The sequence below is a fragment of the Carassius gibelio genome, chromosome B22 (assembly GCF_023724105.1).
Source record: "Carassius gibelio isolate Cgi1373 ecotype wild population from Czech Republic chromosome B22, carGib1.2-hapl.c, whole genome shotgun sequence".
In the NCBI taxonomy this organism is placed as follows: Eukaryota; Metazoa; Chordata; class Actinopteri; order Cypriniformes; family Cyprinidae; genus Carassius; species Carassius gibelio.
Genome location: NC_068417.1, coordinates 10,399,803 through 10,415,712, shown reverse-complemented (window position 1 = coordinate 10,415,712; position 15,910 = coordinate 10,399,803). Strand labels below are relative to the sequence as shown.

General features: G+C 35.3%; 2 protein-coding genes across 4 annotated transcripts in view; one reads left to right on the top strand and one right to left on the bottom strand.

Moving 5' to 3' along the window:
* LOC127988154 (SLAM family member 9) overlaps positions 1-15,910 on the top strand; it is a 162,217-nt gene that overhangs the window by 108,880 nt on the left and 37,427 nt on the right. The window lies entirely within an intron of this gene.
* On the bottom strand, positions 4,838-13,281 carry LOC127988145 (uncharacterized). Of its 3 annotated transcripts, none has more exons than XM_052590747.1 (8): positions 12,921-13,281; positions 12,379-12,711; positions 7,774-8,085; positions 7,385-7,681; positions 7,158-7,274; positions 6,999-7,055; positions 6,041-6,387; positions 4,838-5,753 (listed from the first exon to the last, which is right to left on the bottom strand). In XM_052590747.1, the coding sequence occupies exons 1-8, from the start codon at positions 12,961-12,963 to the stop codon at positions 5,700-5,702; spliced, it is 1,560 nt and encodes a 519-aa protein (XP_052446707.1). In that variant the 5' UTR covers positions 12,964-13,281; the 3' UTR covers positions 4,838-5,699. The 3 variants fall into 3 exon arrangements, with proteins under 3 accessions (XP_052446707.1, XP_052446709.1, XP_052446708.1); XM_052590749.1 differs by having other exon boundaries at positions 6,999-7,034; positions 12,921-13,280; XM_052590748.1 differs by having other exon boundaries at positions 12,379-12,705; positions 12,921-13,278.

Here is a 15,910-nt window from a genome sequence, read left to right as displayed (position 1 = left end):
CTGGAGGGCAAAACAACAGACCAACATAGCGGCTCACACCATGACTTCCCCCATAGACGCCACAAAAGCAGTTACCATTTATTTGGATCACCGCTCAACTTAAGAAAAAGAAAGATATGGACACTAACTGCAAGTGTTGGGCAATTCCGATCCATGTTACGACATACGCCACCGCATTTCTATCATTCAAAAGCGCCTGTAAATTGAACTTGCACATCTGACAAAAACATCTACATAAAGATAAATGGATGGGCAGAACCGCAAAAGTTGAATAGTAGAATATACTTTGTAATCTAAATGTAAAAATTTAGACTACAAACATGTTTTATCTGCTTTAACAAAACAATACAAGTTAGCTTGCCCTTTAACTTAAAATAATGTAAATAAAAATAGGACGTCTATTCCTTGAAATTCCTTTGCCAGGGTAGCAAACAAAATCTTAAATATTAGTTTAAAAAAATGGATCACAAAAGCCCTGGCACATTTTATGTATTCAACTGTAGCCACATTTTGTTGTGCTGCATTTTGTACTACATTTTTATACACTTAGGGGGCTTTCACACCTACCAAACAGACGAAATGTATCAAAACATGAACTTTGGTTCATTCAGGTGTGAAAGCCCCCTTTAGTGTGTTAGCTAGAGTTTGGGTACAGGTCATCTGGAATTCTGTATCAGTACCCAAACGGTACATTTTAAGGTAATAACAAATGTACTGTAATTTCAGTTAACCAAACAAAACATTAGTGTGTCTGCTGCTTCTTTATGCAAAAAGCACATATGCCAGAGGGATTTGGATCTTTATAACTAGGGGTGTAACAAAACGCTCACGAGACGAGACACAAAATTGGGTTCACAAGATAGAGACGAGATTTTGACAGTGCTTTTAAGAGATCTTCAATGCTGAATTATATGAACATTTTGAGCATTAATTTATTTCCTGCAATTGACGGTAAAACATTGTATGTATGTAAAGAGTAAAACAAAATTCTGTATTTTTAAGCACAAAAGTAATGTTGGAAATAACTTTGGTGTAGTTTAAAAATGATCTATGTCCTAATGAGGTCTGAGTTTAAATAACTGTGTCCTTTCTTTTCACCAGGAAATGACTGAGACCCATTTCTTCAGTGCCATAGAGATGACGACAGTGGGGATCTATGTTGTGAAAGACACTGCCAACAGCGAACCCTCTGACATCGGAATAGCCATTGAGGGTTTGGTGGCACTTCGAGATCTTGAGAATGTAGCTCTTGCATCTGCAATGTTGTTTGGACTATTTATGCATTAAAAATGCAGTACCTTACAAAGCTTCGCTACACTTTTGAGGTAATTCAAAAGATAATCATGGAGGTGGATGCAGGTGAACTTTCAGGAAAGGCTCAAAGCTTGAAAACTCATTGAGAGCTCATTGTTCCTGGCTCTTGGTTGGATTAGGACATGACTTTTGGCAAACTCTACATTGCTGGACTGAGTGGTGTTGTAACATGGTTTTGGGACTACCAAGTCCAGTGAAATTTTTATTTTACAGTTGTGATTACTTCACAGTAGAAGGCACATTTGCATTTTACCTTTCCATGTGTTAATGTGTTGAAATATAATACATTGTTCAAAAACCATATCTTCCCATGGCACATTTGCAGTGAATTGTTTTATAGATGCAGTTAAATTTTTACAAATTATTTGACCTGTCTTAGACAACAAAGCTACATCAGGTAAGGGAGTTTGTGTCTCCTGGTTTGATTAGGACATGACTGTTGGGATGCCCCTTTTTGTTTTTAAGCTACAGTATACATTCCTTGTGTGATTGGTGTTGCAGCCTGGTTTTGTTATCACCAATCCAGTGATATTCGAGTTGCATAGTTTTCATTACAGTACCAGGCACATCTGAATTTAAACGTTCCATTGTATTGAGTTAATATAGAATACATGTTCAAAAACCTTGACCTTCCCACAGGACATTTCATGTGTATTTGTTTTTATTGATGCATATGCATTTTGGAAAAGCTTTGGCATGTTTGGCCAAACTAAGCTACATCTGAGAAGAAAGTGCATTATTCTTTGTTTTATATCTGTTAGTAAACTAATTTTGGGCTCTTGGGTACACTGTAAAACCCGACAAGTTAACTCAACTCAAATCGTTTGAGTAAACTGATTGCCTTGACTGTAATACCCGACAAGTAAACTTTACTCAAACGGTTTGAGTAAACAGATATCCTTAAGTTATGTTAACTCAAACCATTTGAGGAAACCGATTGCCTTAAACCATTTAAGTTGAAAAAACTAACAGTTATGAGTACTCTGAACTTAATTCAGTTGAGTTCACTGAAAGAAGATATACATTGCAATTAAGTGATTAAGTGATTAATTGAGTGATAATTGAGCTTTAGTGATGAACACCTGCTGTTAACAAACAGAATTACTGAAGAAAAGAGAGAAAGGAACAACAGCTGATTCAGACACAGCCTCACTCAAACCTGACAAGTTATGTTAACTCAAACCGTTTGAGGAAACTGATTGCCTTAAACCGTTTAAGTTGAAAAAACTAACAGTTATGAGTACTCTTTACTTAATTCAGTTGAGTTCACTGAAAGATATATATTGCAATTAAGTAATTAAGTGATTAACTAAGTGCTGATTGAGAATTAGTGATGAACAGCTGCTGTTAACAAACAGAATCACTGAAGAAAAGAGAAACACAAGAACTACTACAACTGACTTCAGACACAGACTTAGATGAAATCAACTGAAATAAAATACATGAAATCTCTCAAGAACTGATTAAACAACCCCACAAACAGCATCAGCAGCTCCACTTATTAATAACCAGACTGACTTTATTTCTGTCAGACGTCTACAGAAGATCTTATTGAGAATGAACTAAGGTTTAGATGTTGATTTATTGTTTCATTTGAAGTAACCATGTTAGAGATCAGTGTTTGCTTTAGTTGGGCTCTTGACCCTTGATTTCTGTCTTAGTCTTTTCTCTGGCTGTTATAACCGTGTGTTTCTAAAACGCATTTGTTATAACTCAAAAGCCCAGAAGAAATGCCATCAGGTGTTAACCTGTACCTAGGTGTAGGTTGTTATACTTTATAAAGGTGATGGTAATTATTCATTATTATTCACAGTTATTGATCCATGTGGAGTCTAATCTCTGATGTGTAATTAGTAGAAGTGAACCTAGTAAAAATGACACTAAGAGCCAGTGATTCTGTAATATTCAATTAATATTAAAATGACTTCATAAACACTTTGTACACATTCTTTTGTCTTCTATGCCAGTAACTGGTCAAATACAGACATCAATTATCAGAATATGAACCTCTACAATGGTGACAAAAAAACATGCTGCAATGCATGCTGGGTACTATTGTAGAACAAAACTCATCCATGGCGCCCAGCATGCTCTGCAGCATTTTTTTTTTTATGGTCACCATTGTTGAGGTTCATATGCTGATTATTGATGTCTGTGTGTGACTAATTGACACCGTAGAAGTCCACACTGTTTGGAAAGTCTTTGTATTAACGGATTATCACAGAAACACTGTGTCTTAGGATCACTTTGACTGTAATCAATCAAATTACATAACACTTACTTCATCAGAGATTAGACTTCTTATGAATCAATAATTGGTGATTATCACCAATATAAAGTATAACAACCTACACCTAGGTACAGGTTAACACCTGATGGCATTTCTTCTGGGCTTTCGAGTTACAACAAATGTGTTTTAGAAACACACGGTTATAACAGCCAGAGAAAAGACTAAGACAGGAATCAAGGGTCAAGAGCCCAACTAAAGCAAACACTGATCTCTAACATGGTTACTTCAAATGAAACAATAAATCAACATCTAAACCTTAGTTCATTCTCAATAAGATCTTCTGTAGACATCTGACAGAAATAAAGTCAGTCTGGTTATTAATAAGTGGAGCTGCTGATGCTGTTTGTGGGGTTGTTTAATCAGATCTTGAGAGATTTCATGTATTTTATTTCAGTTGATTTCATCTAAGGCTGTGTCTGAAGTCAGTTGTAGTAGTTCTTGTGTTTCTCTTTTCTTCAGTGATTCTGTTTGTTAGCAGCAGCTGTTCATCACTAATTCTCAATCAGCACTTAGTTAATCACTTAATTACTTAAATGCAAAGTTTTAAAACTTACAGGGTTTAAATCAAGGCAATCTGTTTACTCAAACGATTTGAGTTAAGTTAACTTGTCGGGGTTTACAGTGTACTATGCAGTCCACCAGGTCCATGTTTTACAGTCTTGATTACTGTACAATACACCAGGCACATTAGGATTTTACCATTCCATTGTTTTGCTCTGTTAATATAGCATTGTTCCAAAACCTTAAGCTTCCCACAGTACATTTAAGGTGTTTTTTCTTGTTGTTATTTTTTTTTTTTTTTTATATATAGATGCAGATGCATTTTGAAAAAGCTCTGGCATGTTTTAGCCAAACTAAGCCACATCTGGAAAGAAGTGCATTATTCTTTGATTAGCCCGTGTCTGTTGTTATATTCTTTTTGGGGCTCTTAGATACAGTATGAAGTACACCCCAGTATACCAAGTTTTACAGTTTTGATTAATCTCCAGTACTAGGCACATTTTATTTGTCAACATGTTAATATATATCTTCCATTGTTAACAAATCTTGACATCCCCATGGCACATTATGGTGAACTTTTAATTTTGGAAATTCTGTGCCATTTTTTTTCTAGCCACACCTGTGCAGTGCATTCATTTGTTGAATAAAATGTAGTATTGGTTATGAAATTTTACATCCTTTTGTTGGCTTCTCATGATTCAGACATCAAGAAAATGCACAATTTTAAAGGCTTATAGTTTTTAATGAAAATATATTGTTAATGTTTACAATAGTAAAGTGAAATGTCAACAACAATGCATTTGGTAATTGTTTATTTCTTAACTAATTTGTTTGTGAAGTCATCCAGGTCATGGTTATCCAAGAAATGTTGAAATCAATTAATTGATTAAGCCTCTCATATGAGAAGTGAAACCCCTTCAATAAACCTTAACCAGTCCAGCTGCCCTTGATTTCCACTTTCCTTGGTTAACTGTAATTTATTTTATTAATACATATAGATTTAGAACATAGAAATTACAATTTAACTTAATGTAAAAAGAATATTTACATTAATTACGTTCCATTAAGGAACACAACTGTGTAAGTGGCTACCAAAGCAAACAATTTGTGTGCAACCAATGTCCAATATTCAATTGAGTAAATCCAATGAATTATTTTTTTCAGTGTGTATAAATATATATATATATATATTATATATATATATATATTATTATTATAATTATTATTTTTTACATAATACACACAAATACAAAGGGCAAAGAATGAAAAATAATTGGAAAATCCTGTTTTTTTTTTAACATTTTACTTTTTGAGTTTGAGTCCCGGGCCGGCAGGAATTGTGGGTGGGGATAGTGCATGTACAGTTCTCTCTCCACCTTCAATACCACGACTTAGGTGCCCTTGAGCAAGGCATCGAACCCCCAACTGCTCCCCGGGCGCCGCAGCATAAATGGCTGCCCACTGCTCTGTGTGTGTGTTCACAGTGTGTGTGTGTGTTCACTGCTCTGTGTGTGTGCATTTCGGATGGGTTAAATGCAGAGCACAAATTCTGAGTATGGGTCACCATACTTGGCTGAATGGTCACGTCACTTTATTATAAAGGAATAGTTTTTCTCCTCATGGTTCTACTTTGTCTTTTCTTTGGGACCTGTAAAAAACAAAGAAACAAAGGTGAAAACAAGAAAAGAGTATGAATGCTGCCACTGATCTAAAAAATTTATCACTACAGTGATTTAATACTAATTTGGGATGCACTGAGGATTCGCATTAACCTAGTCACTTTGAATTTGGAAACTTTGATAAAATGGCATAAATAAAAACCGGTCTCTTGATTCAAAATAAAAACGCATTAATTTATCTTTCACTTATGCTTGCCATAGCTAATAGTTTAACAGTAAAACATCTTAAGAAAACTGAAAGACTCAACCCACTCACATGAGCTAGAAGATTGAAGGTCTTTGTGATCTTCTGTCCCTCACCGATATGCAGTTTGTAATGTCCATAGTGTTTAGGTGTGATGTTTGTGATGGTCAGAGATCCAGTATTGTGGTCCAGATGCAAGCTGTCCTTGAATCTTTCTTCATTATATAGGTATTCCTCATTTTTTGTTTTATCCCATTTAGCTATGACTGAAAATTCAGCGAGTTTGTTTACTTTGAAATCTGCAAACTTCCACCGTATCAGCTCATCGTCCTGTATTTCAGTGAGATCAGTGTGTAGCGTGACTCTTTCTCCCACCATTGCTAACAAAGACTTAATTTCATCTTTCTCATTTAAAGTACCTGAAAAAAGACAGGAATCAATCTTATCAAGTTGAGTTTTGTTCAAGAAGCCTAACTTGGCTTCCTACTGTCCACACAGTTTCTACTTATTTTCCTAATTTCTGTCAATGCCACTAAATTTGATCCACCTGATTCAATCCTAATTCTGCTGGTTATAGTTTGAACTCTACCGTTTGAATTTATAGGCCAAAATCATCATCTTATATCTTAGAAACAGTTGACAAAACAAAAATACATTAGCTAACTTCTGATTACAAGGCTCTCTTAATTCTTGCATGTTGGATATTTCTGAAATTAGGCCAATGGCTTTGGGTGGGGGTGTTAAAATTTAGGTTTTTCAGAAATTAAAAAGTCATTTTGATTATGACATGATTTTGACAACAAGTTTTAGGTTTTAGGTCCTCAAGTTGTTAAGTCATCTGGTTGCATTGATTATCCATTGATTTACCTAACATTTCACTGCTGTTGTACTTTTGTGCTTTTCTGAGCTATATATGTAGCTTATAGCTTTGTAAATCAGCATCCCTACTTAGGATAAATGATTTAAGTTGCTTTGCACAACATACAGAATAAAGTCAACAACAAAAAATCATAGTTAAATAGTCTCTCACCATTAGTCAACCCAATATGTTCTTCTCCATCAAGGCCTGTACAAAAATAACCACTTCCTTTAAACAGTGAAGTAGAAATAGATTCAAACTTTCTTACAGAATGGTTTTGCATGATAAAACTCTTTTTCTTTGGCAAATTAAGCTAAAAGTAGCACGCACCTTTATCAGCTGCTTGTTTAGTCTTCCTGTGGTGAAAGTAACAGAAAACACCAAAGAAAATTGCCACGACCACAGCCAGAGAAAAAGCTAGCACTAACACTGTGGTCAAGTCTAGTGCTGCAATGGAAAAAGAAAGAATCATTACCATAACTAAATCACTGAGATCATGTTAACATATATGGACATGACCACATAGGTCTGCTCAGTAAATAATCACTAATATATACCTGAACATGTGTGACAGAGTTTGCTGATGTCCAGATGTGTGGTCTGGTTTCTGATGGGATTGTTGATCACACAGCTGTAGCTGTTTTTCTCCTGATATTCCACCTCCAGAGGTAGAGAGAGACTGATGCTGAGATCAGACACACTGATGCTGGACAATAAACTGTTTCCTTTGTACCAGGAGAGAGTCACATGACCCACATTCACCACTGAACACAACAATGAACAATATGATGATGATGATGATGATGAAGAACATTGTGAAGAGTTTCTGCTGATGACAGGAACAGGAAGATGAGCTGAAAACATGAGAGAATAAACAGAAATATGGGAAACATTTAATCATGTACATAGCTAATAAACTAAGAAGCACAGGATACATTTTACTTACCGTAAACAGAAACACTGAATGTTTTTGATGACAGTTTAGCTCCACTTATCTTTACTTCATATTCTCCAGCGTGTTGAGTTGTGATGTTTGTGATGGTCAGAGATCCAGTCTGTCTGTCCAGCTTCAGTCTGTCTCTGAATCTCTCATCAGGACCGTTATATGTGTAGAAGATTGTAGGATCTCTGTTGATTTCAGCTATCCGAGTGTGTTCAGCTACAACATTCCACAGTATGTCATCGTCTTCATGTATTTCAGTAACATTCAGAGTGACAGAATCTCCCTCCGTCACTGATACTGTCTCACCAAACACACCTGGAGAACAAACATTTTTTACTCTGATTAAGGTTCTTGTTAGTTTAGAAAACCTGAAATTAGTGTGTAACACTTAAATGCAGAAAAGAACACAACAGTGAACAAGATGATGATGATGATGAAGAACATTGTGAAGAATTACTGCTGATGACAGGAACAGGCAGACGAGCTGAAAACATGAGAGAATTTATGTCTTTCTCTGTCAGAATTCAAGACCATATTAATAAAAAAGTAAGAACAGGGCTCATTGTCCCCTTTAAAGGGATAGTTTACCCAAAAATGAAAATTCTGTCATTAATTACTCACCCTCATGTCGTTCCAAACCTGTTAAGACCTTAATTCATCTTCGGAACACAAATTAAGATATTTTTGATGAAATTCGAGAGCTTTCTGACCCTCCCATAGACAGCAACGCAACTGACACGTTTAAGGCACAGAATAGTAAAGACATCGTTAGAATAGTCCATGTGACATCAGTGATTCAACCGTAATTTTATGAAGCTACGAGAATACTTCATAATATAATAATACAATCCTAGAAAGATAACAAAAATAACGAGTTTATTCAACAATTTCATATGAGTACCACTGCGCATGGGTGTGGTGCTGCTGATGCAGGTGTCTGCGTTCTGAAATAGAACCTGAATGTTAACAAGCAGAGGAAGATGCATGCTATTTGCAAGCTATTGAATTCTACATTATTGTGCTTTAGGTCTTGGTGTAGTCTTTAAAATTGTGCATTTTCTTGATGTCTGAATCATGAGAAGCCAACAAAAGGATGTAAAATTTCATTACCAAGACTACATGTATGCGTCGTGGGAATCTCATGAAGATGTATTGAATACTGACATGTAAGAGAAGAAAGTGTTGAATAAAGTAGATATTTTTGTTTTCTTTGTGAACAAAAAGTATTCTCGTAGCTTCATAAAATTTTGGTTGAACCATTGATGTCACATGGACTATTTTAACGATGTCCTTACTACCTTTCTGGGCCTTAAATGTGATAGTTGCATTGTTCTCTATGCAGGGTCAGAAAGCTCTCGGGTTTCATCAAAAATATCTTAAAGTGGACATAACACACATTTTCTGCTGATCTCATGTTAATCCGAGTAGCTATAGAATAGTATTGCCTTAGTATTAAACAGTCAAGCTCCTGGAGGCATGCTGTGGGCAGAGCTAAAGAGTTATGACTACTTGCTACTTTTGCATAGCAATCGCCTGCAAGCTGTGACATCAATAAAAAACAGGAACAAAATCTTTATTTACTTAAATTAGCTATGGCAAAAAATGAGATCCAGCTGTATGTATTCTATCCAGAATCGGATCCCAAGTCTGAAAAATGTGTTCTCAAAGTTGTTGTTATTATGAAAACCCAAAACATGTTTCTCTAGAATACGTACAGTAGTTAACTTGTGTTTAATTTGTTAATTATTTTGTATTCAATGTACTGTATCTGTTATTTATAAGCAAAAATTTTATAAGCCCTCTTAGCATTTTCAATTTATTTCTTGCTGAATTCACCTGTCCAATTTCCCTTAAAGAAAGCACAAAATTTTTGATGTTTCATGACGACATCGTTTATAGATACATTAACCTTATTATCGTGCTTTTCTCTGTCTACATAAACCCATGTTTGTTTAGTTGTTTATTTAAATGTTTTGTTAGAGATACATTCATATTTTCACTGATTATGTATTGTATGTACTATATGTTTTGCAATAAAAAAAAAAAACGTTCTTACCCTTATTTAAACCCTAAGGGAGTGTCTTTGGCGCGGAAATACTCTTATAATAATTTTTTATTATGACTTTGGTCATGATTAGCATGAGAAACCAACTCTTTAGCAGTGTAAATACAGATCTCTCTTTTAATTTGTGTTCCGAAGGAGAAGGGTATTCCTGCAAACCTAAGTCTGCAGTTTCAGGGCTGCATTTCTAACAAGGCCGTAACCATTCCTTGAACATTGGGGGGGACCAAGTTTATATAATACGATATATATATATATATATATATATATAAGCTAACAATTTTACGTTCTGGGAACGTTAGTTTTTGAACATTCCCATATTGTTTATCCAGGAAAGTTTTCTTAACGTAAATAGAACGTTCCCTTATGGTTAGGGTTTTTTTTTTCTTTTTTAGAATTTTCTTCTGCTTCTGATCAAAGCAGTAGAAAAAGAATTGAGATTTTTTTTTTTTTTTTTTTTATTTAAAATAACAGTTTTCTATTTTAATATACAATTATTCCTGTGATAAAAGCTGAATTTCCTGCATCATTACTCATGTCTTCAGTGTCACATGATCCTTCAGAAATTAGTGCTGGAAACTGTTGTGCTTCATATTTTGGGACCTGTGATCCCTTTTTTCAGGATTCATTGATAAAATAAATAAATAAATAAAAAAGGTAAAAAGAACAGTGTTGATTTAAAATAGAAATTTTGTGTTACAATATACACTCAGTATTCAAGTTTGGGGTTAGTAAATTTCTTCTTTTTTGTTTTTTTAAAGAAATTAATATTCAGCAAGGATGTTAAATGGATAAAAAGTGAAAGTAAAGACTTATATTGTTAGAAAATATTTTTACTTTGAACAAATGCTCTACTTTTAACTTTTTATTCATCAAAGAATAAAAAAAAGATCACAGATTAAAAAATAGATTCTGAAGGATCATGTGACAGAAGACTGGAATAATGGCTGATAAATATTCAGCACTGCGTCACAGAAATAAATTATATTGCAAAGTATAAGAAGACAGGAAGCCAATATTAGAAATTGCAATAATATTTCACAATAGTACTGTTTTTTTTCTGTATTTTTGATTAAATAAATACAGCATTGATGAGCATTAGAGACTACAGTTAAAAACATAAAAAAATCTAACTGATCTCAAACTTTTGAACCGCAATGTATATATAAAGAGATATATTAAGTTGACGCCACTTGACACGCACACAAACACACACACACCACTCGCAAAAAAATGAACAAAACAAAAATAAAAAAATGTGTGTTTGACTTAATGCAGCGCCGAGCAGCCCTATCAGCAAGAGTAGATGCTTGCAGTCATTGGCGGAATTGAAAGTGGAGACGTGAAGCCGGACACTTTCTGCTCCTGTAGTGATGCTTTCGTGGTGTTTGCATACTCTTATCAGAGATGAAGTGAATAACATGCAATATTTGACAAATGCACAGACGTTTCAGAAACGTTTTCACGATCAACAGAAACACTTTTTATATACTGCCTAATACAGCGCCTTCTATTCAAGAATAAAGTTCAACATAAACATATACTATTTAAATACTAATAGAGGAGGTATATCTTCTTTTATCTTGTGTTTTTGTTTATTATTATTAAATGTGACTCAATATAACTTTGCGTAACTGTTCTGTTCTAAAAACAGATTTGTGAAAAGGATTGGAATTGAAGATGTTAGAAACATCCGTCAGTTGTCGTCATTTGGTGAATTTGGCCAATAGTGAAACAGCTGTGTCATCATCAGCGCTCCCTAAATTCTGTATATTATTCTTTTTTAAGGAATTATGCAGTTGTTTTAATATATACACTTAATTATTGTCCTAACCAAATCCTAACTCTAAACATGCCCATTAGTAGGTAATCCTCTTGAATATTTAACCTAATTTATGTCAATATATTCTATAATCTGGTTTTAAATTCAGTTTTCTAGGAAAGAAAGACTTGTGTCTTTGCGAGACTAAATTCAGTTCATTAGCCGCAGTGCAGCACTTCATGTCTAATGTGTGACACATAATAAGGGTCAGAAATTGTAAAACAATTGCACTATAAACTAGTTTTTATTAGTACGTTAATAGGACTGTTAAATTATTTGAATACAAATACTAATTTACAACACTCAACAGTAAAATTAACTGTTTTGCACAGCTAAATAGGTTTTATATAATTCATTGACATTAAATGTTGATATTGTTGACATCGGCTCACACACTCAAGTTCACGCAAGCTCTTACATTAAAAAATTAGATGGAAAGAAAAAAATCTAGTCTTTGTATCTGTTTTTCTGATGTTTAATCTGGTCTCAGGTTGAGCCCCTGCCCTTTAACTGCCGATGCTAAAGAGCCCTTTCATTCTATTTCATTCTATGTGTCCCCGGACCGCGATTGTGCCATCGTAACGTCGCTTGTCCCTGCCCCTCCGGTGGTCTGTACACGTACACGACTGTACACGACAGTAATTAATACATTTCATTCTACAGGTATAGAATGAAATCAAACGCAATGAAATCAAACCATACCAAATGCATCTACATTACTCACCAGAAACAATAATGGTGAATCTCTTGGGTGGGACCTCATTTCCACCAATAATGTGTAGTTCATAGACTCCAGCATGCTCATTTCTGATGTCTATGATGGTCAGAGACCCAGTCTGATCATCCAGCTGCAGTCTGTTTCTGAATCTCCCATCAAGAGGATATAATGAGATCCTATTGTCCAATGTGTTGAGTTGAGCTATATGATCCCTGTCAGGTCCATATTTCCAGAGTATCAGATCAGCTTTCTGCATTTCAGTAAGATGAGCGTGTAGTGTGACAGAATCGCCCTCCATCACTGACTTCATTTCATCTGAAGCACCAAAGACACCTGTTCCTCAAATGGAGATTCAAGTTAAATAAGTGCAGATTAAGAACTAACTTAAATTTTTTAAAAAGTCACATTCTTTTGTGAATTATTCCATGTTATTTCACCAATAATTCATACTTCAATCATTCAAATCTTTGTCTTACCACAACATAAGGTTGAATTCAAATCTTTCGCAATGTGAAAGTGAAAGTCTCAAAGCTTTTTTAAACACTCACCTTTGAAAAGTAAAACGCTTAAAAGCAAAACGTTAATCCTCATTTTGTTGTAGACTTTAGTAACGTGTGATTAAACGATGTTTCATTTCGTTCTTGAGTGTTTATCCTTTAGTTAGCGTGCCATTTCTTAAACGCGCCACAACACGCACACGAAAGTAAGGATAAAGATAATTTTCTACATAATTTCATTATATCTAACCGACTTTACAACAACAGAGAGTCAGAACTGGTGAATCCTTCTTCTTGACAGCCGCATTCTTTATTAGTCCTAGCTGATTTAAGTCCTGAGAAAATATGAAGCTATTTCCGCATTAGAGGAAGGTCAGCTCAAAAACTTCACGTAGCCTACGCAGCGTCTCACAACGCCACCTAGCAAGGTTTTACAGAATAACTGAGAGAAAAGTATAGAACCCTTAATCGTCTACGCCACTGTGACGTCACCGCTCTAGCTGGAGGCAAAACATAAGGCAGAACTCATAGCAGGTGCGCTAAAGTTTTCTTGTTGGGTTTTTGGCTGCCAGAATAAAAGGAACAGCACTTCAAAACTAAAGTTTTACCGGATCCCGGCAGACATTCCTTCACAGAAATCAAGAAGACAATTGTGATTGTATGCAATACAATGCTCGTGTTTGCATTGCACACTTCATATCAGGTAAAACAATCTATGCATATGAACTGGTGTGTTGGTTTTATCTAGTAAATCAGCAAGTTTCTGTTTTATAGGTGAAAAGTCGCCAACCTTCAGCACACTAGCTAGTTTAAATGTTAAACAAACATACAGCGATAGATGTGTGTGCCATCCTTTGAATGGTCTCTTAAAATAATACACATTGCTAATCATAGTTAGCCCAGCGATAGGTTACATTAGAAAATAAGCCCTGACAAAATTCCCCATACCACCCAAAAGTAATTCATATGGCTGTATGGCATACGGGTCAGGTAGCCTGCTCCCATCCGCGTGAGTTAATAAAAAAAAAGACATATTCGGACAGCAGAGGTGGGAAGTCCAGGGGCCAAAGAGTAAAAGTCCTGCCAGATTTTTGTTCCACCCATGAACTCATCAGCCGATTTCACCAGAGGAGGAACCAAGTCATTCCTTCCAAGTCACAAACAAGTCTTGAGTCAAATCCCAAGTCCTCAAAGAGTTAAAGTTAATGAGATAATTAAGTGACTAATTAAATGAAGATGCATTAGTGATGAACACCTGCTGTTTACAATCAACATCACTGAAGAAAAGAGAAACACAAGAACTACAACTGACTTTAAGCACAGCCTTGGATGAAATCAATTAAAAAAAAAAAAAAAAAAAAACTTTGCCACCATAATTGTGGTGAGTATTTGCTTCAGTTGATATCTTGAGCCTTTAAGCGGTTTTCACAAATTTGCTTCTATACAATTGCATTATTGTTTTGCAGCAAACATTTGTGCAATGCTGATACAGCTCTTGGTCTAGCAGATGACTTATGCTTTTGATGACTGCATGATCTTGATTAAATTTTTTGATTATATGAGAAGAGTTCATGGTTTAGTTGTTAGAGAGAACTGCTGTGAATTCACTGCTCTGTCTGTGCACTTTGGATGGGTTAAATACAGAATATGATTTCTGAGTACGGGTCACCACACTTAACTGTATGTCACTTTCACAAAAAAGAGAGAAATCTCATTATGCAAATGCCACCATATAATGCTTTATAACACTTCAATATTAAGAAAAAAAAAATGGATTTAGGCATTTAGCCATGAACATTTATCATGTGATCCTCAACAGTGGTGAAAATTATTATTCATAGTGCAGTGCATTATGGGAGTAATTCATGTATTGCAACATGAAGCATTTTGTTGATTGTAACCATTGTAGAGATTCATATGCTGGTTCTAGATATCTGTGTGTGTCTAAAAAGCACTGGAGTTCAAACTTTTATATGTTACAGATAAAAAAAATCCATATCCTGTAAATATTAGAGCAATGCTTTTTTGTGTGCATGCTGTAGTTTCACTGGAATTATTCAAAACCTAGACATGTGATAAGAAAGAAAACAAAAATCTTTGAGATATAGTTAAACCAGCTCATTGTAATTATATGTTTTTCATATGTCACAGTTTTGTCTTCTCCACAACTACCCATGCAGAGCTACAGAGAAAGATTTAGCACAACAAGTCAAGGGTCAAGAGCACAATTAAACCAAACACTGATCTCTATGATGGTGGCATCTTTTTAACCAATAAAACATCCACATCTGATCGTCTGTAATTCTCAATAACAGCAGGTGTTCATCACTAATGCACAATCATCATTTAATTAGTCACTTAATGATCTCATTAACTTTAACTCTTTGAGGACTTGGGATTTAACTCAAGACTCGTTTGTGACTTGGAAGAAATGCCTTTGTTCCTCCTCTGGTGAAATCGGCTGATGAGTTCATGGGTGGAACAAAAAATATGGCAGGACTTTTACTCTTTGGCCCCTGGACTCTCCACCTCTGTCGGACAGTTCCGAACCTTCTTCTGCATCCATGTTTAATAAATCCCTCCTAAAACGTGCTAGCTTACGCTTGTCAACATTGCGTCCGCACCTCTTTTTGCCTCCAGTTAAGCCCCGCCCTCCCGGAGACGTTGGAACGTTTACAAACTTTTAAGGGGGCTAGTATGTTAGGAATCATGCTGTTTTTAGTTTGATAGCTATTAGACTACTTATCGCTCCTCCTACGAGAGGCGGAGAAACGTGCACTTTCACTTCGCACAGAAGAGCCATTATTATACCGTTTTGACGCAGTTTAAAGGCAAATCTGACATAAACGCACCGACGGTAAGACGACTTTTTCAATTCTAAACCTGCACGATGAAGAGTTAAATATAGCAAGCCTATAACAGACCAGTCTTTAATTACTGTTATACAATGTAGCGAGATTTCGTAGAAATGCGACACAATAGGCTAAGTGTTTCAGTCAGTAGCCTATGTAATGTTTTTGTGTGTCTTCTGGACTACTGCT